This window comes from Lagopus leucura, unplaced genomic scaffold, assembly GCF_019238085.1.
Source record: "Lagopus leucura isolate 7727_CA_CO unplaced genomic scaffold, USGS_WTPT01 Super-Scaffold_100037, whole genome shotgun sequence".
NCBI classification, from domain to species: Eukaryota; Metazoa; Chordata; class Aves; order Galliformes; family Phasianidae; genus Lagopus; species Lagopus leucura.
This window is the reverse complement of record NW_024962286.1, coordinates 5,450,836-5,472,155: the sequence shown is the minus strand read 5'-3', so window position 1 is coordinate 5,472,155 and position 21,320 is coordinate 5,450,836. Positions and strand designations below refer to the sequence as shown.

The 21,320-nt window shown below is 46.6% G+C and overlaps 3 protein-coding genes across 10 annotated transcripts in view; 1 reads left to right on the top strand and 2 right to left on the bottom strand.

Annotated features, from left to right (window-relative positions):
- TP73 (tumor protein p73) overlaps positions 1-5,697 on the bottom strand; it is a 33,843-nt gene extending 28,146 nt beyond the window's left edge. For 2 of the 6 annotated variants that reach the window (XM_042883327.1, XM_042883333.1), the window contains exon 1: positions 490-574. In XM_042883327.1, coding sequence (XP_042739261.1) covers positions 490-533 — 44 coding nt within the window. In that variant the 5' untranslated portion in view covers positions 534-574. Of the gene's footprint in view, positions 1-489; positions 575-2,457; positions 2,528-2,982; positions 3,098-3,567; positions 4,004-5,432 lie in introns of those variants that run through there. The other 4 variants (XM_042883330.1, XM_042883328.1, XM_042883332.1 and 1 more) reach the window with 4 other exon arrangements.
- Positions 4,204-16,843, top strand: WRAP73 (WD repeat containing, antisense to TP73). 3 transcript variants are annotated; one of them, XM_042883335.1, is made up of 12 exons: positions 4,204-4,363; positions 4,922-5,074; positions 5,604-5,720; positions 11,497-11,569; positions 12,098-12,201; positions 12,584-12,670; positions 13,136-13,270; positions 13,362-13,439; positions 14,369-14,474; positions 15,326-15,451; positions 15,896-16,087; positions 16,388-16,843. In XM_042883335.1, exons 1-12 carry the CDS (start codon positions 4,295-4,297, stop codon positions 16,495-16,497), a joined length of 1,350 nt encoding a protein of 449 aa, XP_042739269.1. In that variant the 5' UTR covers positions 4,204-4,294; the 3' UTR covers positions 16,498-16,843. The 3 variants fall into 3 exon arrangements, with proteins under 3 accessions (XP_042739269.1, XP_042739268.1, XP_042739270.1); XM_042883334.1 differs by having other exon boundaries at positions 15,896-16,096; XM_042883336.1 differs by lacking the exon at positions 4,204-4,363 and adding an exon at positions 4,542-4,651 and having other exon boundaries at positions 15,896-16,096.
- A 219-nt stretch (positions 16,844-17,062) lies between these two features.
- On the bottom strand, positions 17,063-20,326 carry TPRG1L (tumor protein p63 regulated 1 like). Its single transcript, XM_042883337.1, is given in 7 exon segments — positions 17,063-18,068; positions 18,071-18,135; positions 18,138-18,327; positions 19,039-19,192; positions 19,454-19,630; positions 19,917-20,008; positions 20,091-20,326. Coding segments are annotated over 7 exon segments (1,047 nt in total). The 5' UTR covers positions 20,289-20,326; the 3' UTR covers positions 17,063-17,897.
- Positions 20,327-21,320: the final 994 nt, after the last annotated feature.

The following is a 21,320-nucleotide window of genomic DNA, read 5'->3' as shown; positions in this document are numbered from 1 at the left end:
TTCAACTCGGTACCGACATCTAATAGCGAAAGCCTGAAAACTTCCTGCTTTTCAGTCTTAAACCACTTGTGGTGGGAGCAGCTGCTCACAGAATGATGATGTTCAGGGGAGACCAGCTGCAGGGCCAGGGCCCTTTCAATGGTCTCTGAGTCAGCTGGGGACCGGGTGGCTTAGGAGCAACAGACACAGCACCAGCCATCAAAGTGAAAGCAGGGCAGCGTCCCGAAAGCCGACCCATGCTGGTTTCTGCTGCATCTGCGACTCATCTGAGTGATGCAGCACCTGCAGATGCTCTTCCAGGAGGGTTTGGCACAGCAGCAGAGCCTTTGCTCCCCACAGGACTTCTAGCTGAAGACAGAGCTCATCAAAGTCTCACTTCCGCCCATCCCTCCTCATCCCACGTGTAAACAGAGAAAAAGAAAGGACGGAAGCAGCAGTTTCAAGAAAAGGAAAAGCTCAGAGCTGCAGTGAGGCTTCTCGGGCCCTTACCCTGCTTCCATGCTGCTTTCCATGGCCCTGGGTATCGGTAGCATCAAGATGCAGCCAGGCCTTTTCTTTTAGCAGAGCGAGCACCTCCGCGCCGCCCCGTGCTGTGTGGTCATGCTGGGTGACACCAGCTCTAACCACGTGGCTGCACTCGTTTTCAACAGAAAAAAAAAAACTGAATATTTTAAGGGCGTTTCAGAAGTTTCCTTTCTCTTTCAAAACAAAATTGACATTGGCAAAGCCAGGTCAGTGTCCATTCACACTTGAGCACTTGGGATCCGTGGTGCAAAGAGCAGCTGGGCTGCCAGTGCAGCTAACACACCTCCCTCGTGCAGTGACTGCTGCACATGCTGGGGAAGCATCCCTGCACCAATAGTGACAGCCTAAATATTGGCCTTTAAGATGACAGAGAATTGCAGGAAACTTTGCAAATAGCATTCCTGGAAGTTGGCAGCAGTGCTGTCTGTAATTTGCCCTAAAATGAGGTATCCTACAGGATCAGTGAGGGAAGGAAGCAGGGCAGTCATTCTGATGGGGCAGTCCAGCAGAAGGAAATCACATCCTCAGATGTGATCCAGCAGAAGCCCTTGGCACAGGTTAAATGGGGGTGAACCAGGAAGAGTCTCATAAACTAGTTCTGTCTTTATTGGAAGCACTACTAGATGACTTGGATGAAATTACCTCCCAGTGCCTGTCAGCTATGCAAATGGCACAGGGAGGTGACTAACCTGAGGCTAAACACAGCAGCAGCATATTCAGGCTCTCTGCCACTCCCAGTCTCCCACATCAGCCCGGAGGATATGTAGCCTCTGCCATTAAGGCATCAGCTCCTTGATGTCACCCCAACACCTCTTCCCAGCACCACAGTTTGAGGAGGTAACACCTTGACTTCTGCACAGAATTCTCTAGCTAAACTTTCGCCATCAGGATTTCCACGATGGCACCTCCAGACACACACATCTGCTTCTTAAGCAGTGCAGCAGGGGATCCTCTGTCCCTTCTGCCTCTATGTAATATAGATGCCTCGGGTGAACAAGACTGCCTGAGGTGACATTTAGTGGTGGCTGTGACACAGGACCCAAAGGGAGGCTGCAGCAAAGCAGTCAGGCTGATTCGTTGCAGGCATTTGGAGAAAGAAAGATTGAAACATGCAAACTTGGGGCTCAGTGCATGAAGCCAGTGCTGCTGATGTGATTTGCTTGGTTACACATGGGGAGCTGCCTCTCTGCACGCCTTCTCAACTCATCTCCACCATTCACTGGATTGCTGCTTCCCTCTGTTGCTAGTTAGTGCATTGCAGGGAAATTGCACAGTGGGCAGAGACAAAGGTACCACATGCATACAGAGGGGGATGAAGCTTTGATGGGAGGTGATGCCTGGCTGCTGAGTTTCAGCAGTCTCAAGGAGCATCTTTGATCTCACCATTAACTTTAAGCCTTAGCTTTACCTAGAAATGCCTGTCGCTATTTCAGCAAGTAACAACATACTCACCACCATCCTGCCACCCTTAACAGCCCAGAATGAAATGTGACAAAAAATTTTAGCCACTTTAATGGGAGATAAATGCACACAAGTCTGTACAATGGGTCTCTTTCTAATCTTCAGAGGCCTTTGGCCCAGCCTGAGAGAGGAAGACCTCGGAAGCCAAAAGAAGCCATACGTGCCTGTAAATCTGCACTGCTGAGATGCTGGACAAGGCATCACTCTTTTCCCACGCAGTAGTGGGGTCTGCAGTGAGAACACACAGCTGGGATTGGGACTTTCAAGGGCAATGGTTAGATATTGCTGATTCTCATAAGAAATTGCAGTGTTCTGCTTGACAGTTTGTGAGCTTATCTCCACACCTCCACTCCTCCCCTCAGCTGCACATCGGGAACCATCCAGCTCATCCAGTCTGCAGCCAACAAGTTAACATTTGCAAAATATTGGCACATCCCAAGGTCACAACACTCAGTGCTCTTGCTCACTCACCTCTGATTAGTAAATCCACACATGCAAAACACTGCTTACAAAACTGACCGAAAGTAAGTGAGCTTTCCAGCAGCACACTCAGATCTCTGTGTCCAGCAGCATATTAACATCAGCACTGGGTGAACAGGACACACTGGAGCAGCCTGAGGTACCAACAAAACAGCATAGACCAAAATCCATTCTGACAGATAGAGAAGTCAACAGATAGGTGCTGTCCCTGCAGCAGGCACCACGACCCTGCTGAGCCTGGCCGTGAGAAACCACCTCAGCATCCTGCCTGTGCTCATCCTCTTCTCTGCTTTTCCATTCCAGGCTGCTCTTTCCTCCATAAGAGCTTTCACTCTGGACCTAAGGCACTTTGGAGCTATCTATCCAAGATTTTTTAATCCTGAGTAACAATCCCACAAAGAAAAGCAGTCACAGATCATCTTCCAGCTGCACTACGGAGCAACTGAGAGAGGGTCTGTGCTGAGGAACACACACACACAAATCGCAAGGAGTTTCCCTTTGTCTTTTTTCTCCTACCTGCTCTGGCTCCCCAGGCACTTGGAGTTCCTCCGGAGGTCTCCCGCAGACAGGAGCGGCCTGGGATTGAGGATCTGTTATTTACTGCACTACAATCTAGTAGCGTCCTGGTCGCCTAGGCAATGACATTGGAGCTGTTGAAAGCTATGTGAAAAGTGAGGCAAAGGCTTGTGCACTCCCTTCCTGGAATACAAGGCAGTTACAAAGGGGTGGGGACAGCTCAGCCAAGCGTGCAGGGGAATTAAGCTGGTCACCAGCCCCAAAATGACTCTGGGGCAGCAGCAGGGCCAGGAAGACAGCTGCTGTCGAGCTGGGAAGGAGACTGAAAGCACAGCTCCAAAGGAAGCTCTGCACCTTGCCAGATTGCTGCTCTGGAGTTGTTTGGGTGCTCACATTGCTCACAAGGCCCAGTCATCCCTCCTGGGGAACAGCAGGGACCGTCCCCAAAGGGCAGCAAGGCCGAGAGCCTTCTTCCTCACTTGAAAGCCCCACGTTATGGGTCAGAAGATGGAATATTCCTTCTTTAAACCACTACCCAGTGGCTTTCTCTACCTGTAGCTGCAGTTCTCAGCTCTCCACACTCACCCAACGTCTGCTGACAGCGTTTCCACAAGCTCAAGGTTTGCTTCAGCCAAGCTTAGCTCCGGCCTCCACTTCCCATAACAAATCCCGATGCTGGCTGTCGCTGTGGGCACATCCTGGGTGGGGTTACAGCAGTGCCTCACACACCGGGGCAGAGCAGCAGGTCCGGGCTGCTCCCCCCCCCATCACCTCCCAAAACCCTTCGTGGCTCTTTCTCTCATCAAGCTTTAGGATCTTTTATTTCTACGCCCTCCCTGTACCGGTGCGCCTCATCTGCAGCTCTCAGCCTTTCATTTCCATCAGCAATTAGGCGTGAAGCGCGAAGTGTGACCTGGAGCAGGCCGCAGCACGCTGCCGACCCGAAACGTCTGACAGCCGAATTAGAGGGAAGTCCGCTAATGAGGGAACGGCGCCGGTGACTTTGGCGGGCTGCAGGGCGCGGAGCCCGCGCTGGGAACGCGCCGCTGTCATTACGCAGCTCATTTGCATAATAATTGCGCACTCGCGGGGACTTCCCGCCGCCGGGCGCTCCCTGACAGAGAAACGGCCCGCGCCGCCCGGACTACGACCCCCGGCATGCCGCGCGGCACCACCTGCCCCGATTGGCTGTCCAGACCGGAAGCTCCCGCACTTTCCGCCCGCTTCCGCCCTAAGGTGTGGGTCAGGGCGCGGCGGGCGAAGCGGGCGGGTTTGAATCGGTGCTGCTCTCGGTGCTGGTCCGGGCGGTGCCATGGACTTCTCGGAGCTGTTCAAGCTCTCCGGGCTGCTCGGCAGGTTCTCCCCCGACGGGAAGTGCTTGGTGAGAGCGGGGCTGAGGGGCGGGACTGGGCCTTGAGGTGGAGCCGGGCGTTACCGGGCGGTGGTCGCCCGTGGGCCGCGTGGTGGCGGCCGGGAGCGGGCCTCAGTTCCTCCCGTTGGGACGGACTCTGGGCGGTGCGGTGCCGTTCCCGTGGGGGTTAACAAGGAGAGCGGCTGTGCCGCACGGCCACGGGCCTGCAGGGAGCCGTGCGGGTCGGTTGGTCCGTCCGGTTGGTTGTAACGGCGTGGGCTGCGGTCAGCACAGCGCTCAGTTACCGACGCTTAAAAGGTTAGTGGCGTTCCGACGGGACGAGGAATCGTGTTTTGGAGGAGTAGGCTTAGTCGTGCCTAGCAAGCAGCCACACAACTAATGAACTCGGGTTTTAAATGACTATAGGCCCCCCTACTGGCTTAAGCCACTGTTTGTGTTAGAGCACAGCTCGTGTGAAGCCTTTCTAAGGTGAATGCTGCCCAGTACAGCGCTGTGGGGTGCAGCACATCGAGCTGCTCAGGTCCGGGGCTGATGCACCAACCCAGCTGTGTTCCTGCTTGTGCTCAGGCTTCCTGTGTGCAGTACCGGCTGATCATTCGGGATGTGAATACCCTCCAGATCCTTCAGCTGTACACTTGCCTGGACCAGATTCAGTACATAGAATGGTCGTCTGATTCTCTTTTCATATTGTGTGCCATGTACAAGCGAGGGATTGTTCAGGTAAGGACCCAGAGTCCTGTCGTAGACTTGTGTGTGCTGTGAGTGTGAACAGCAGTCACCAGTTCAATGCTTTTGCTAAAGTAATGGAAAATGTTATTGATGATATGTAGTGCAGCATGCTATGACTTATAAAGCTGTGACCTACCTCTTAGTTTCAAAACGAACTTAGAATGAAAATACAAAGTAAACTAATTTAAACCAAAGCTTATTTCAGCAGGAAACAAATACATGCAAACTTGCCAAATGGTCTAAAGCGTGGGTTTTTTTTTTTTTCAATTGCTGGATATACTCAGAGTATTTATCAAATATTTTTGCTTATTTTATGATTTCTATTAACACACAGAGCTGTGAGGCTTACTTTTGTAGCGGAATCCAACGCCAGTCCTTCATGGCCACGGCTTGGAGGTTTCGTGCCCTCTCTGGTCGGTGATGCAGGAGCTTTTTCTCAGCTGAAGCGTATTCTTGCAAGGAGAGGTTTTGATGAGCCGTTTGTTTGGTGCCTGCTTGTTTTCCTTCCTTCCTGATGTAGGTCTGGTCCTTGGAACAGCCAGACTGGCACTGTAAGATAGATGAAGGGTCAGCAGGATTGGTGGCTTCATGTTGGAGTCCGGATGGTCGTCACATTCTCAATACAACGGAGTTTCATGTAAGTGTGAAGTCATGATTACTCTCCATGGTATCAGATGTTACTGTCTGCCCTTTGCCTCTTAAAATAACCTGAAGTTCTTAAAGCTGTAGTGGTGGTAAAGAACAGTTTTCCTGTATTCCCAAATGTAACCTATGTTAGTTCCAGTTCAGATGTTACTGTGTTAACGTTTTATTCTCTGGAGTTTTGGTAAGATAGAGAATGGACTCTTAGACAGATAAAATTGTGTGCTTAACTGTAGGAATAACATTCATTTATGAAAGCAGTTTTGGTAACCAAATATGTTGGTAGTTCAGGGAGATCTACAAACATCCACGAATGGCTTTTGAATTAAAAAAAACATAGCCTTAGGTTAACTGGGAAATGCTCACAGAAGTGCTTGATGTGACAAATGTCAGATGGCTGCTGGTAGAAGCACTTGCAAAATTTGAATTAAAACCTGTGTAAGCAGTTAAGAGCTGTGTTCTGGAATCTGCACTAAGGTGTAGAGCCCAGATCACTCTGTGTATGCTGTACACTGAGGGACACGTTGGAAGGCATGTGGAAGTCTGACTCTCCACCTTTTTAGCTGATGATTGATGCAATTCAGTACATCGAATGGCCAGAAAATAGCTGGGAACCACATGTGAGAAATTTTTCTGTTTAATATATCTGACTCTTTCAGAACTAGTTGGATTTTGAAATGATGCATTGTTGCCCTGAGTTTGGATGTTACACAGCAAGATTTCCATCCAAATATCAATCAGTGGGATGCAGGTGGGGGGCTTGTTATCTGTGTGCATACTGGAGTTAGTGTGAAAACTGATGCTCTCAAGGGAACCTGTGTGGAAATATGCATACAGGGTGGAATTCCCTGGCAAGGATTTTCAGTGCTGGCTGAGGTAGGGATTTTCTGCCTGTCCAACAGTCTCCTTCCATTTCCCCTCAACTTCTTACATCGTGGATTTTGTGGAGTGATTAATTTAAACCTGAGTTTCTCCAGCAGCAATCACCTTGGTAGTGAGTAAAATAAACGTGAGTCCAGAGCTACAACTCTAAGTCATTGAAGACATGTCTGACAGTCAGGCAGGAGTGGTGTTGTCCCTGTAACCCAAACTGAAGCCTGGTGTTATGTGCTACGAATGAGTTTCTTATGGCACATTCATGTGGGGGTGGACCAGCAAGTATTTATTACCTCCCGACAGAACTTGGTTTGACCTTAAAGGATTTCATTAAGCCTTTGCCAAGTTGGCATCTGTGTTGGGATAAGTTTTCTTTCCAGCTGTAAACAGGTTGCTAAATTAGCTTTGTCAGACAGCTGCCTGGGTAATGCCGATGTCTGAGTTGTGTTTACTCTATAGCATGTAAATCCATGGTCTGCTGGGACAGGCGTTAGCAGTGCTTGGGACAGAAACTGTCAAGATACTTAATATTGGTGTATTATGTGTGCTATGAACTTCAGGGATTGCCTGGGGGGGGGCTTCTGGTTCCCTGTCAACCAGTGCAGTTTGGCTTTGGTAGCTTGACATTTTCAAACAGCACCAACTAATCACTCATACTTGTAATTCTTCAAGTTAACATATGAGCTCCATTGTAAGCTTGCAAATTGAAGTCATTTCTACTAGAGACTTCTTTAAGCATATGGTTATACTAATTTATTTCTAGCAATCCTTGCTTATTAGTGCAACAGGGAACGTATTCATTGGGTGACTTGCAGTCAGATTTTTTTGCAGTAACATCTTTACATTTTTACATAACATCTATAGTGAGTGCTGTTATCTTTTCTCTTTTTAATGTGACCACCAGCCACATCATGTGCAGTTTCTAACTGAAGAGGAGTGCATGAGAATTCTGACATGTTCTGAAATCCATTTTGACTCGGTTGTCTTTTGAGATGAGCAGTGATGCTCCCAGGGTATTTAATTTCTAATGTTAGTGTAAATATGCAGATGTGGTCATCTTGCTGCAGACAATTCTGTATCACTGTGTAGGTCTCGTGAGTCCTAACAGTATTACACGGGGTGCAGTAATGTAGAATGGTACAGATAACCATCTAAACCTTTACATAAACACCCCAGCAAACAGTATGGTACATAAGGCAGAGCTCAGTGGTGTGGTCTGATGACCAGAAGCATACACAGGCTCTGTTCTTTCCCTCACAGAAGACTGGAATCTGAGAAAGTTGGAGTATGATGTCAGTGCTGTTGATTTGTGTAGTGCCCTGGAAAGCAGTTTGTCCCATAGCTGTTGTTTGCTACTGTATTTCGTAGCAGGTGCTTCCTCTGCTGAAAACACTGCAGTGTATCTGGCACAGCAGGCTGCTTGCTGGAGGAGTCCATGTTATCAGTTTGTCCTGTCCTATCAGATGTCATTCCAGGTATCGTTCCTCTTTCCCACACAAAGTTTGGGATGACAGGCATGTAGAGTTTAAACAAGAGCTGCAGATAAAAGATGCAGGGAAAGCAAATGGAACTTATTCCAGGCTTGGAAGTTTTGTGGTAGGTGGTTGGAGATCATCTGCATTGTTCTGGAGCATTTCTCTTAAGACCTGTGCTTTGGAATTTCATGTATTGTAGTTTCTTGAGTTCCACTTCAGTACTGAAGCATTAAGAAGCTTCCTTGGAGCTACAGTGGGAGAAAAAATTGTGTGTGTTTCTGTGTATATTGGAGCTAATCCTTAGTAACTGTAAATGGCTGCGTTGGTTGAAAAATGCTTTCTGTCGAGGAATGCGCTCTGAATAATCTTCTGAAATCCGGTGCTGACAGACAGTGCTATGTAAGGAGGCTTTGTGACCCAGTCAAGTCTGGGACAAAAGTTGACAGTCATTTGAGATGCAAGGTTGTTTAAAAGTGTGTTTTTATCTATTGAAAATCACCAGTCTTACACCTGCCTATAGCTGTCAACACTGGACGTAGTCCTGAACCCAGCACTGCAGACTGTTTATCACGTTACCATCTAAATGCTTTTTTTTCTCAGCTGTTTTTAGGCTATTTTAAAAATGCTTCTGCTTTTGGTTTGGTTTTTTTTTTTTTTCCACTGCAAAACAACAGCTGAAAACTTCTCAGACACCATTATTGTTAGGATTTGGGTTTGACAACTCCAGTTAATCTAGGAACTTATGGTAAGGAAAGAGAAAGTACCCTCAAAACGGGCAGTAAGAAATGCCTGCCATGCTCTGACCCGACCACAAGCTGTTCTGCTGTGAAAGCTGTTGTTCCTTCCCCACAAACTCTGAACAAATAGGATCAGCACAGTTTATTGTGCTTTTTCTAAAGCTTTTTTTGCTTTCTTTTTTCATCCTCTGCATTTTGTTTCTGTCTCTCAGTTATCTCTGCTGGCTGTGAAATAATCCTCCTCAGGCCAGGTTTCACTGGCAGCTTGGGTAGGATTGTGGAATCATTTTTCAGTTCCATCTGAGAAGGTGAAGGGTCTCCCTTTTTCCTCATGTTCAATTGTAAGCATTGTTAGCCTGTGTAAGGCAGGACTGAGGGCCACAGATGGAGTAGACACTGTAACTTCCAGTTTAGGGAAACTTTTTTACTGTAGACGAATTGAAAAACTGAAAAGAATCTCTAAATTTAGAGATCAAAAAAACACTTTGCTCTCATAAGTTTCTAATACCAGTCCCAGACTTCTTAGGTTGTGTTGTGTGGCTTGGACAGGAGGTTGTGATGAAGTTATAGTAGAACTCCCAACTGAATTGCTTGAGCCTCAGGCAAGGCAGAGGTAACAGTAGGAGCTCTGCACGCCCTGAGCTGCTTCTCCCTGAGAGATTCCCCTCTTCCTGTGTGCTCCAGCAGTAAGGCTTTGCCTTTTCTAAGCTTTGGAGCCAGTCTGTTTGGTCTGCAGTAGCAGTGCATGTGACACACAGCAGGCCAGGTGAGTTGGCTGGAGCCAAGTGGTAACACAAGTGTGAACTTGGATGCCTTTGTCAGGAAAAATGACAATCCAGACCTCAGCATTCAAAGCTTGCAGCTGCTAAGCTTGTATTAAGTGGCTGTAGAATGTGTGTTGTGTGTGCTGCTTGTTTTGGTCAAGGGAGGAACAGCAGCAAGTGCATTTAACACCGCAATTAATAGGAGCGAGCAGCATATCACTATTGCAGTTGCTATAGAAGAATGTGAGTAGGCATTGTGTTGGTATTTTTAAAGTAAATCTTGCATGAGGAGCAGACTAACAATGCTGTATTTTTGTATGTCCGGAAGTGAGCAGTTGTGGTGATAAAACTTGATTAATGGTGTTCATCTTGCAGATTCCACTGGGATCCCTTAAACTTTAAGGTGGCACTACAGATGTCTAGCTGTAATTTCATAGCTGTTAAATAAAGGAAGAGAGAATAAAGGCAGCATTAAACAGTAGCCCAATTGTGCTTTTTAAAACTTTGGACTTAAGACAACTGGAATCTGATATGGTTGTTGCTCTTCCCTGTTACCTTTTAAAACAGCAGTTTTGTGTGTGGTCTTTTCAAGTCTCATAAGTTTCTTCAATGTGTATTAAAAATTAGTAAAAACAGCTAATGATGCTCTTTTGCTCTTCACATTTCTGGAGAGAGGCAGTGTTAGGGATCTGTAGCTTGGTTTATACACAACATCAAAGCATGATTCATGTCAGCAGTAGAAAAGCCTCTAAGGTCCACTGCGGTGCACAGGCTCCGGTGTTACCAGGTAAGAACAAACACACAGGATGCTTCCTTGGGGCCATTTCTCACCACTGAATTGTACCAATTGCTTCAGAGAAAGGAGAATGTTTATTGAGGACAAACACAAGAAAAAGAGCAACAGAAACTTTTTCCCATCGCTGCTGGTAATTGATCTGCGTTGGATGCAGGTGGGTGATTGAATGGTAGATGGTGCTAAAGTTATATTTATGTAGTGAATCAGAACTGATGTTGTTGTTCAGTGGACTTGGGAAGGATGGTTTTGTGCCCATGGATCTTAATTGCAAAAATAGTTTTACCTGTGTCTTATCTAGAATCTCTTACCTTGGTGCAATAAAAATACGGGAAAACATGGGATGAAAAACATACCCTGGAAACATTCCTTGCTCCAGATATAAATGCAAAGGTTCACATGACATACTGATTAATGCACATATGTCTGGTGTGGCTGCCGTTGCTAAGGGAGAGTAAGTATTTGTTTTTAATTGAATAATCTGCAGATGGCAACGCAGAGCTTCCAGAATGCAGGCTGTGACCTTGACGAGCTGTGAAGGGGCTTGTTTTGCAGCTGACTGCCTTCTTTGCAGTTTTCATGTTCTGTGGGTGCACGAGGCTCCAGAAATACCGCAGATATGGCTCTTAATGCCTTGCTTTTGCTTGTCTTTTAATTCTAATTCTCTCAGTTCTGAAGCGTTGCCTTCTTGTGGGTGGCTGAGGAAGGAAGAACAAAGTGCAAATCGGCATCACAGCTGAGCATGTGGTTAGGAGTTAATAAACAGATCTGGGTTTATACTCAGCTTAAGATACAGCGTTCTTGAGTTGCAGTGATTTCTCATCTCTTTCCCATGTTTTGTGATGAAATTATTTTTCCAGCTGAAAAGGATATTGGCAACATGTTATGAGCACGAACCCAGCTAACACTGAGTGCATCTCCATCTTCAGTATCAGTGAAGTGCTGCTGTCCATCCTGGTGTTCTGCACCTGTACCTCTGGGAGCGTTCTGTACCTTTACTAAACCTGTACTAAACCATGCACTGAATCTACTTTGCGTTGTTGATCTAGGTTTTGGGGTTGGGGGGTATGTACTAACTTTTTAATCTACAAAAAACAAGCAAATTCTTCCTTGTCTTTCTCAACAGCTGCGGATAACTGTGTGGTCCTTGTGTACAAAATCTGTATCTTACATCAAGTATCCCAAAGCTTGTCAGCAGGGTAAGTGTCACCAATTTCCCACAGGTATGGGATTGAACACAGATGCATTTCTCTGTGATGGGTACCTGGGTGCCATGTGCTGTGACTGCTGCCCTCGGATCTGAGTTTTCAGCCCTTGCACAGAACTGTAACCAGTTTGTGTGCCTGTTCTGCATGGCTTTCTGTGGTGCTCCCTCTCTGATGGGTCCTGTGAGGTGTCAGATTAAGCTGAGTATGTTGGTGATGAAAAGCACAAATCTGAAGTGCCTTTCCTCATTATCTGTCACTTGAAAAGAGGGTGGCTCCCATCAGACCTGCAGTTAGCAATTTGCTGCCTGAGGTTTGTGTACAAGAATACCTTGTATGAGATGATGGCAACATAGAAAATAAGAGAGGGGATGGGAACTGACACTTGGAAGTTGATGGGATGCCAGTAGCTGCATAACTAACTTGCACAGCTAAACAAAATTAACTGCTTCGTCTGCTTTTTTGGCCAATCATCGGTTACTCTGCCTTGCTCTCTGACTTAGCTTTCTGTCCCGCTGGCAGGAATAGCTTTCACCAAGGATGGCCACTATATGGCAGTAGCAGAAAGACGTGACTGCAAGGACTTTGTCAGCCTCTTTGTGTGCAGTAACTGGCAGCTGCTGAGGGTAAGAAGTGTCTGCCTTGCCCTGCTTCTGAATAGGTAACGAGCATCTGCTGCACACTACTTTAAACACCATCACTTTGCTGCTCTGATTGTAGACTTGCCAGTGTATTTTCTAGCCAGCATCTGGCTCCTTTGCTGGCCTGCAGCATACTTCCATAGCAGAGGGCTTCTGCTGAGGAAGCTGTGTATGCTATGTGTGTAAAGAAACAACCAACAAACAACCCCTCATATGAACTTTAGTGGCAGTAAACCGTATGTTTCTGGGCTGGCATATGAAAGACTGTTATATTTGTGATAGCATTTGGAAGGGTGAAACTGAGGATTACATATGTAGTGTTTGTTAGTGTTATGCTTCAAATGATGTTTTTCTCTTTTGGGGGCAGCATTTTGACACTGAAACACAAGATCTGTTTGGGATTGAGTGGGCTCCCAATGGCTGTGTTCTGGCAGTGTGGGATACATGTCTTGAGGTATGAGGGGAAAGATGAATTTAGAATTTAAGTTATTCTTTTATAGCTGCCATGTATGAAGCATGGATAGACTAAGATAAAATGTGGTGTTGTATTTCTAAACAAATGTAAGATAAGCTGAACTCCAAGGAAACATTTCAGATTGTGACACCTGTGTAGGTAATGGGCATCCTAACAAGTATGTCAAACTTACGTGGGTCCTTGATGATGATAAAATAGCTTATTGACATCTAACTTATATGAAAATGTATTTGTAGTTTTGATTATAAACATTGTGGAAGCTGCTACTCAGATCAACAAGGAAAGAATTATTCTGTAAGACAATGTTACTTTATGTTGCATGAGAATTTAAGTAGTGACCCAAGAAGTTAGGAATATTTAAATGTTATCTCTTGTGCAAAGTGTCTTCTGATGGCTGTGGAGTTATGGGCAATAGGACCAAACCAAATCATCAATTTGTTTCAGTACAAAATATTGCTGTACTCCCTTGATGGCAGACTGCTGTCCACATACCAGGCTTATGAATGGTCGTTAGGCATAAAATCCATTGCCTGGAGTCCCAGCAGCCAATTTTTGGCAATTGGCAGCTATGACGAGAAGGTAAGAAATGGAAAAGAGAAAATAAACCTATCTAAACCACTTGCAGAATCGTGTTGTAACCACTCTGTCTTGCAATATCCTCCTGAATTAGGTGCGTATTTTGAACCATGTAACGTGGAAAAAGATCACAGAGTTTGAACATCCAGCAACTCTTAGTAACACAAAGGCTGTAAGTATGGCTGCAAACTGCTGAATCATTATCAGCGCTTGGTTGGTGTGGCTGTTTGTTTCCAGAGATGTTAGTAAATCCACTTCATCCTGGAGGCTTTCCTTTTTTTCCCCCTCCTAAGCTCTAAATGGTGCTTGGGGAACTTCTTGAATATTTGAAATCATAAGGAAAAAATAAAGGAATCCTTTCAAACTTTCTGGGATACACTTTTGATTATCAGTGTAAGCGTTAGTAGATTCTCCAAGGACTGCTGCCACGTGTCAGTGTGTCTTACTGTAGGAGGTGACTGCCCTAGAGATCTGAGGATGTGGATCACGATCCACTGATCACACCTCAGCACAACACAACTTTTCTTAAATGAAAAATGACCTTTTATTTTCCTGTGAAGCATAGAACATGTAATGGAAGACAAATGGAAACAACTCTGCTAGCCTCTACCACACAGACAAGAATTGCAGTTGGCATTTTTTATCCTGTTAGGGGATAAGAAGTTACAGGCCTGCTGTTAAAATATTTTTGCTCCTGCAGTTTTGCACTTTGTGCTTATTTATGGTAATATTAAGAATAAAGATTCTTTGTTAAACAAATGATTTTATGTTCCCATTATAATGAAAATAATTTATTGCCCTGCCAGGTGTAGGTTTCAGGAATATTAAATGAGGTGGACTCATGCTTCATGGACTTCAAGATGCATTTATCTGTCAGAAGAGTTTTCTTGATCATGGTTCCAATGAGCAAATAATTCAGAATGCAGGATTCAGTGTTTGCCTACTTGAAGCCCCTCTCCTTCACTGAACTGGGGATGCTGAGATGTCATACACCTTGAAATGAGGTGTATAACACTCAAGTTAGTGGGATGTGGATTTATTAATAGCCCAAGTTCAAACTCTCCCAGGCCCTTCTTAGAACTGTCACTTGTTTCTTTGTAGATTGTGTATAAAGAAGTGGAGAAATCCCCATCTGTTGAAACAGAGAGATTTTCTTTCCCTCCGACAAGAGCATTGGCTAGTTCTGTCTTCAGCACACAAAGTAAATGTAAGCCAAGGTTTAGTAAAGTAAGACACTTGAGCTTGCCATCTGAAATCACTCTATAAATAAATGTTACGTAAATGCTGATATTGGAATGGATCCTCTGGGTGCTCTGCTCGAGTCTCCTGAGTTAAGTGAAGAGCTCCAGGGCAGAAGCACCCTGCTAGAGAGGATGCTGCACTCTGAAGGCACTCTAAAGACCACTGGGCTGATGTTACAGCTCTCTTGTACTGCTTGGACACAGGAGGAATAGCAGTATAGAAATGCAGATGCATCTCCAAGTGGCTTAGAAAAGCTATCTGAACACTGCATTTCTTATGATTTGCAGAAACCCATGTGATATTGTCTGATGCCTTGGAGTTGCTTTAACTGCAGCACCTGATTAGCAATTAAGAATCTTACAGCATGTGGCAGTTCCAGTGGTTTGTGAAATAACATCAGGAGGTGTTAGCCTTGCTGTTTGTTTTAGAAGGGACTCTGAAATACTGAACTAATGGAAGACAATGTATGATTAGTATTTTTCTGCTGTTCTTACTTTTTGGTACTGTAGCAGTATCCACCTTTGCCTTGCATTGGTATTGGTTTGGAATAAAAGTTAAAAGATGGTGGAAAACTTGATCTTACCTATTTTTCATAGTTTAATCTCAGATGTGGGATTTCCAGTCCTTTGAAGTTTTTGTAGGAGAGAAGAATAGAAAGCTATTCATAGAAAGATGTTAAAATAAAAAAGAAGCACTATTAGTTTCTAATAGGAGTATCTTGCAGGAGAGTAAATCACTGTCCTGTTTTTAGCAGCTGGAATGGAATGCTTTGTCCATTCAGGCTCGCTTAGTAGGATACTTTTCTTTCAATTCCAGATGACATTTCCCAGGTGCCAGTCTCTTTCCAGTACGTCAAACCAGTTGCTGATAGGGCTAATCCCAAAATGGGGATTGGGATGTTGGCATTCAGTCCTGATAACTGTTTCCTGGCAACCAAAAATGGTAAGTTCCTACTGTCCTCTGTTAAAGGAGAAACCTTTTTGTTGTATGTGCTTTACCTTGAGCTTGCCTTTATACTTAATAACCTGCTCTTTATGCTTCACGTGTATATGAAGCCACTGGATTGGAAAAGGAAGTGCTCAGTTCCTTCCTGCTCTGCTTTCAGTGTGCCTTGGAAGGCAGAGCTCTTCACAGCCTGTTGTGGGGCTTCTGATTGACACGTGATCATGGCATTGACACTCAGGTTTTCCCTTTGACAGGCCTGAGGGCTGTTTATGTCAGGATGCAAAAGCTGTGGTTTGGAGGCAGAGCCCATTAACAGCAGCATGGCTGAACAGCTCAGTAAGAAACAGCGGAGGCTGGAAGACAAACTGAGTACTTCTAAAGAGGCTGTGAGGCCTGTTTTTCCTTTGGGTATTCAAATGATTTCCCCTTTCTTCCTGTCAGATAACATTCCTAATGCTGTCTGGATCTGGGACATTCAGAAACTGAAGCTGTTTGTAGTGTTGGAGCAGCTGTGTGCCATCCAGTCCTTCCAGTGGGACCCACGGCAGCCTCGACTTGCTTTATGCACAGGAAATAGCAAAGTCTACCTGTGGTCCCCAGCTGGATGTGTGTCAGTACAAGTGCCAACCGAAGGTAAAGAAGGTACAGTGCCCTCTGCAAGCTGCCATGAGCTTTTTATTTCCACTTACAATAATGCTGGGGCCAAATTAAGTAAAGGTTTAGCTTTGGCTTATGGCCCCTTGAAAACAGGTCTTTCAGTCTTTCAGAAAAAGACTGCAGATTATTTGTGCTGGTCTCCACTGCGCAGTAACAAAATCAGACGCCCTGTTTAAAGCTTCTAAGGTGGGAGGGATGGTTGTTTTGCAGTGCATGTGGCTTTTTACCTAGGAAAAGGGGACTGGAATAAGGAGGTGCTTCTTGCTGTTCCTGCAGGTGACTTCCAGATTGTTTCTCTCTGCTGGCATCCTAGTGGAGATTCCATGGCACTTCTGAGTAAGGATAACTTGTGTGTGTGTTACTTAGGAAGAGAAGAAGTGAAATAACTCTCAGTTGCATTGAAATGCTCACAAATCTGAGGAAGAATGAGGAAAGGGGTCAAACCCCAATCTGAAGTGTTTTATTTATAAGTTATTTATTTGAAGGAGCTTAATCAAACTCCAATCCATAAGGTGCTGAGTGTTTCTGAATGATGTTGCATCTAAAGTGTGGAAAACAAAGTCTGGATTTTTAAGAAGACTTCAGTTTTGATGTAATTGAACTTTCTTGCTAATTCTGTGAACTATGGAGTGTTTTTTTTTTTTTCTAACACTGTAGCTGAATGTACATAATGTATAGATATTACTTAACTTTGATAATTTCCAATAAATATTTTGATAATTACAGACTTAATATGATTCTAACTAAAAAAAATGCCATTAATTCGACAGCCTGAGTCTCTGCAAAATGAATGAAGAATTAGTTGGGGACATCTAACTTTACTGAAAGGTAACAGTGAAGCAGATACCTTAGAGAATGCATTGAGAGGTGCGTGCAACTTGTTGCATTCCACTGTCATTTCAGCTTTGTGTGAGTTTCAGAAACACAAATCAAGCTCAAAAAAGAAAAAGCTGCTGCAGCACAGTATTTATTCAGCATTGCAGCTGTGCAGACAAGTATTCCCATAAAACCATGTTTATAGAAGATCACAGACAATGACAAAGCTTGTTGCAGTAACCCTGTGAGCACTTGTGGTTATAGCATCTCTCCCCTGCTTCTGAAATTCAGTACCAGAGGCTTGGATGAGGTTAAATATAAGAATGTATAAATCCAGATTGACATACAGTGCTTAAAGTTCTGTCTGTCTCTGTTAGGAGGCCTCGTGCTGCTGCTGTGCCAAACTAGAGTGGATGTAAGAAAATTGCTATGAATATAAATGTGACCAAAGTAGGGTTACTACAGGTAGCAGCTCTGAAGGCAAGCGTTTGCAATGCTTTTGGCAATTCAGTCTTTGTGGTTACAGCAAAAGGTGGTACGAAATGGCAAGTCAGATTCAGCTGAGGAAGGAGCTACTTTTACAAAAAGCAATGATATATATTCATATTCAGCCATGTGCCTGCTGACAAAGAAATAGGTCACATTCCCTGCTTCTGAGCACATGTAGCAGTACAGCTGTAACAGGAGTTGCTGGCTCTCTTGCTAAAGGATGCCTGTTATGAGTCCTGAAAGCTGTGTGTCAGTCATCAGTAAGCTAAGATCTCTGTAACTGGGAGACACTGGAACCTCTTTAAGCAATACAGGTCAGTCCCCAGCGCAGCACATGATTTGGGGTACAACTGTCCTGTGGCACAGGACCTTGGGCACTGTTTGCAGCAGGTTCTGATTGCACAGATTAACAGGGAAGAATGTGCAGTTAGAAATGGAAGAGAAAACAGCACTGCTTGCTGTCCTGTGTAAGGGCTGTTAGTTAGCTACACAATACAGGCATGACACCGCTGTGTGTCTGCTTCAGCTCACTCTGCACCGTGCATTCTCCTCTCCGTAACAACCAGGGCCTCCTGTGAACTGCTGGTTCTGCACCCACCCCCCTTCCTTCCTGTAATGTCTTTGCTTTGCTTACCAAATATTCTGCCAGGCAGGGTTCTCCCCAGGAGCCTAACATAAAATCACTTTCCCTTTAAAAAGACCAAATGCTGTGCATTTTAAAACCCAATTTTGCCTCTTGTCATGGAGTAGCCAAGCTTGGCCTCGTTGTTGATGAAAGACATCAATCCCACATAAGTCTCAATCAGAAGAGGCCGCTCCAGCACCAGGACCCCGTTGGCCCTTCCTGGCAGTGGCCATTCCTTGTGAGCTTTCTTCACGGCCTGGATGAGCTGAGTTTTGAAGTTTTCCAACTGAAAGATTAAAAATAATAATCATAAATCACTGTGATGTTTTCCCCATTGTTTTACAAATCCCTCTGCTTTCATAGGGAAGGCTGCTAAAAGTGTAAAGGGTCAACACTAAAGCTCTCGTTGCTGTGAATCTCACATTCCACAATAAACTTTACATTCTGATAATTATGACTAATGTCATATAGCACTGTTTACAAGCAAACGTTGGCTAGATATGTAAATAAGCTATCAGTAGCCATCTTATTTTTCTGCTGTTCTCCTGCATTAACACTAGTGCTGGAGTTAAACTGCTGTAATGTTCTATTGCAAAGTGTAAATCTGAGGAGAGCAACCACTGAAAGAAAAAAGAGAGCTACCAAGTGAAGGTTTGCATTAGCAACGATGTTATGTGTTTAATTAACTGGTGGAAGTGCCAGACAAAAGTCAGCCCTTTGCCTGCCAGGTAAATGAAAGCAGGAATAACATCAAGATCCATTTTCTTTTGGGTTTTACAGGACTCTGCACTTCCAGAAGGTTTAGCTTCCTCTCTGAGTTAACCAGCTGGCACAAACTGCTTCAGCTGTCCTTCAGAGCTGAGATGCAGAGAACAGGAAGATGCAGCTGTGTGTTGGATTTAACTGCTCCTGTTTGATTTACCCACTCTAAGCAGTACCCAGCCTGCAATAGCAAAGGCCATCTAGAATTCTAGACCAGCAGAGGTGATTCCCTTACCAGGCAGAGAGATGCAACCTTCTCGTCAGCATCTGCCATCGGGTGCTCAGTGAAGGTGGCGTAGGGGACGTTGGTGGACCACGGGTTCCATCTGTTGATGAAGGATGCACGGCTCCTCTTGTCCCACTGGATGCGGATACCAACTCCTTCTCTCCTGGTGTTGAAGACAGCGGGGTTAATATGGGATGGCCTCCATTAGAGATCTGGAAAAGGCCTCCTTAAAGCCAGGAACTGTGGTGCTGGTTTGTAGCTGTTCAAGACAGCAAGCTCCTTTATCACTGATGGAATTTGAATAAACAAAGTTGGCGACCAGCAGCAATAGGAAGAACTCATGGTTTGTCCCAGGGCAAAGGCTGCCAGCTCAAGCTGTGTGCACTGACAGCCACGGGACTGAACTGGGACTGCATCAACTTACTTGTTCAGAGATTTGGGTGGGAACTCAAACTCTCCTACAGAGATGGTGTCGATGGCGTTGAGCGCAATCCTGGTGACGTGCTGGCACTGCAGGCCCACAAAGTCGTATTTGCAGATCAGAAGGGACCGGTCGGTGATGAGCACGAGGCGCTCCTTCTCGTTGTTCCAGTGGTCGATTCTGGTAAGAAATGGAACGTGGAGCTTTAGCTGGCTGGAAACATGTAACAGCTTGTCTGATACAAGGGCTGCGATGGAGAGCAGAGCCAAGTGTCGGCACTGCTGTGTTTTCCATCATAGCCTTCGCTTCCCACCACCAGGCCTGAGAAGAGGTTGAACATCCCGGCTCAGAAATGGCACAACATAGAAAACATAATTGCCAGTAAATTATTAACTGCATCTGAGCACGCAGAAGAGAGCAGCGCCTTCCTCCAGCGCTACAGCCGCGGTTGCCCCGCGCTACTCACTCGGTCAGCAGCCACACGCTCTCCACGTCGCCGTCCTCCGTGGGCATCACGACGGCGCGGATCTCGCTGACCGCCTGCTCGATGGTGCCGGGCTGCGGGGGGGCGAGAAAGCGAGAGGTGAGAGGAGAGCGGGGCGAACGGGCCGGAGGCGAGGCGGGCCGGGCCGGGCCGTACCCGGAACACGAAGTATTCCTTCAGGCGGCCCGCGCGGCTCGCGGTGCGCACGTTCAGCGGGCGCAGCTTCTGCCGCGGGGGGGCGGCGGAGAAAGGCGGCTCGGGACCCCCCGGCACCAGCAGCGCCGCCGCCCCCCCCGCCCCCGCCGCCTCCTCGTCCTCCGGGCCGCCCTCCTCCGGATCGCGGAGCTGCAGCATCGCGCCGAGAAGGGCCGGGCTGCGCCGAACGGAGCTCCGCCGCCTTCCGGGGCGGGCAGCGGGAGGGGCCGAGCCGCGCTGCACCGCCCCGCGTCGGGGAGGGGATCGGAGAGCGCGGCGGGGTTCGACGGAGCGGGCGGGCGCGTGGCTTCGTGCAGCTCGCGGTTTGCAGGGTCCAGAGCTGCCGCTGCAGCGGCGCTGAGTTCGGGCTCCCACCTCCCGTGCGGATCCCATCGTGTGCAGAAATCCGCTCAAAGCGCAGCCGCTGCCGGCACCGCTCTTTTCCTGCCGTCCGTCGGGCTCGGTGCCCGCACGAGCTCCCTCGTGCCTGACCGAAGGGCTCGCGTGGCTGCGATGCTTCCCACGTGCAGCTCAGTGTGCTGAAGGCCGCCTCACCTCGCGCCTCACGGCCGTCCTCTCTCCCCATTCACCTTCTCCCTGCTGCTCCCTGTCCCGTCCTGCTGTCCCTGCTTGCAGCTCTCTGTGCTCCTGTGGGGACCTGATGGTCTTAGAGGTCTTCCCCAGCTTTAATGATTCCATGGACTCTGATGGAGCTGGGAAAGCTCAGCTCAGGCAAATCCCCATCAACTCCTCCGGGGGTGCTTTTCCCTGCAGAACAAGAACTGTGGTAGGAGAAGGCCGGCAGCATTCCCATCTTATTCCCCAGCTCCTCCAGAACTGCTCATTTTGCACTGTGGTTCTGCACCTTCTCCCCAACTTTACAGAGTCTCCTTGGGCAGAGGTGGATTGTTTTCTGTTACATTTCATTGGAAGACCAAATCTCAGTGAGATCCCTCCTGGTGTGTTGGAAAGGGGTGTCCGGGAGCTGACTTTGGGCACTGCATAAGAACTCTTTCTTGGGGGTGAAAAAAAGCCAATGTTATTTTTGCTGCTGTTCTGCAGGTCTTCTCCCTCCTCTGGTGTGGCTGGGGCACAACTGTGGGAGGGATTTCTGCCCCTCAACACAGAGAGAAAGGAGCAAGCATTGAGTGTGAGGAGCTGACCTGGGGGGAAGCAGCTCAGCCCCCCCCC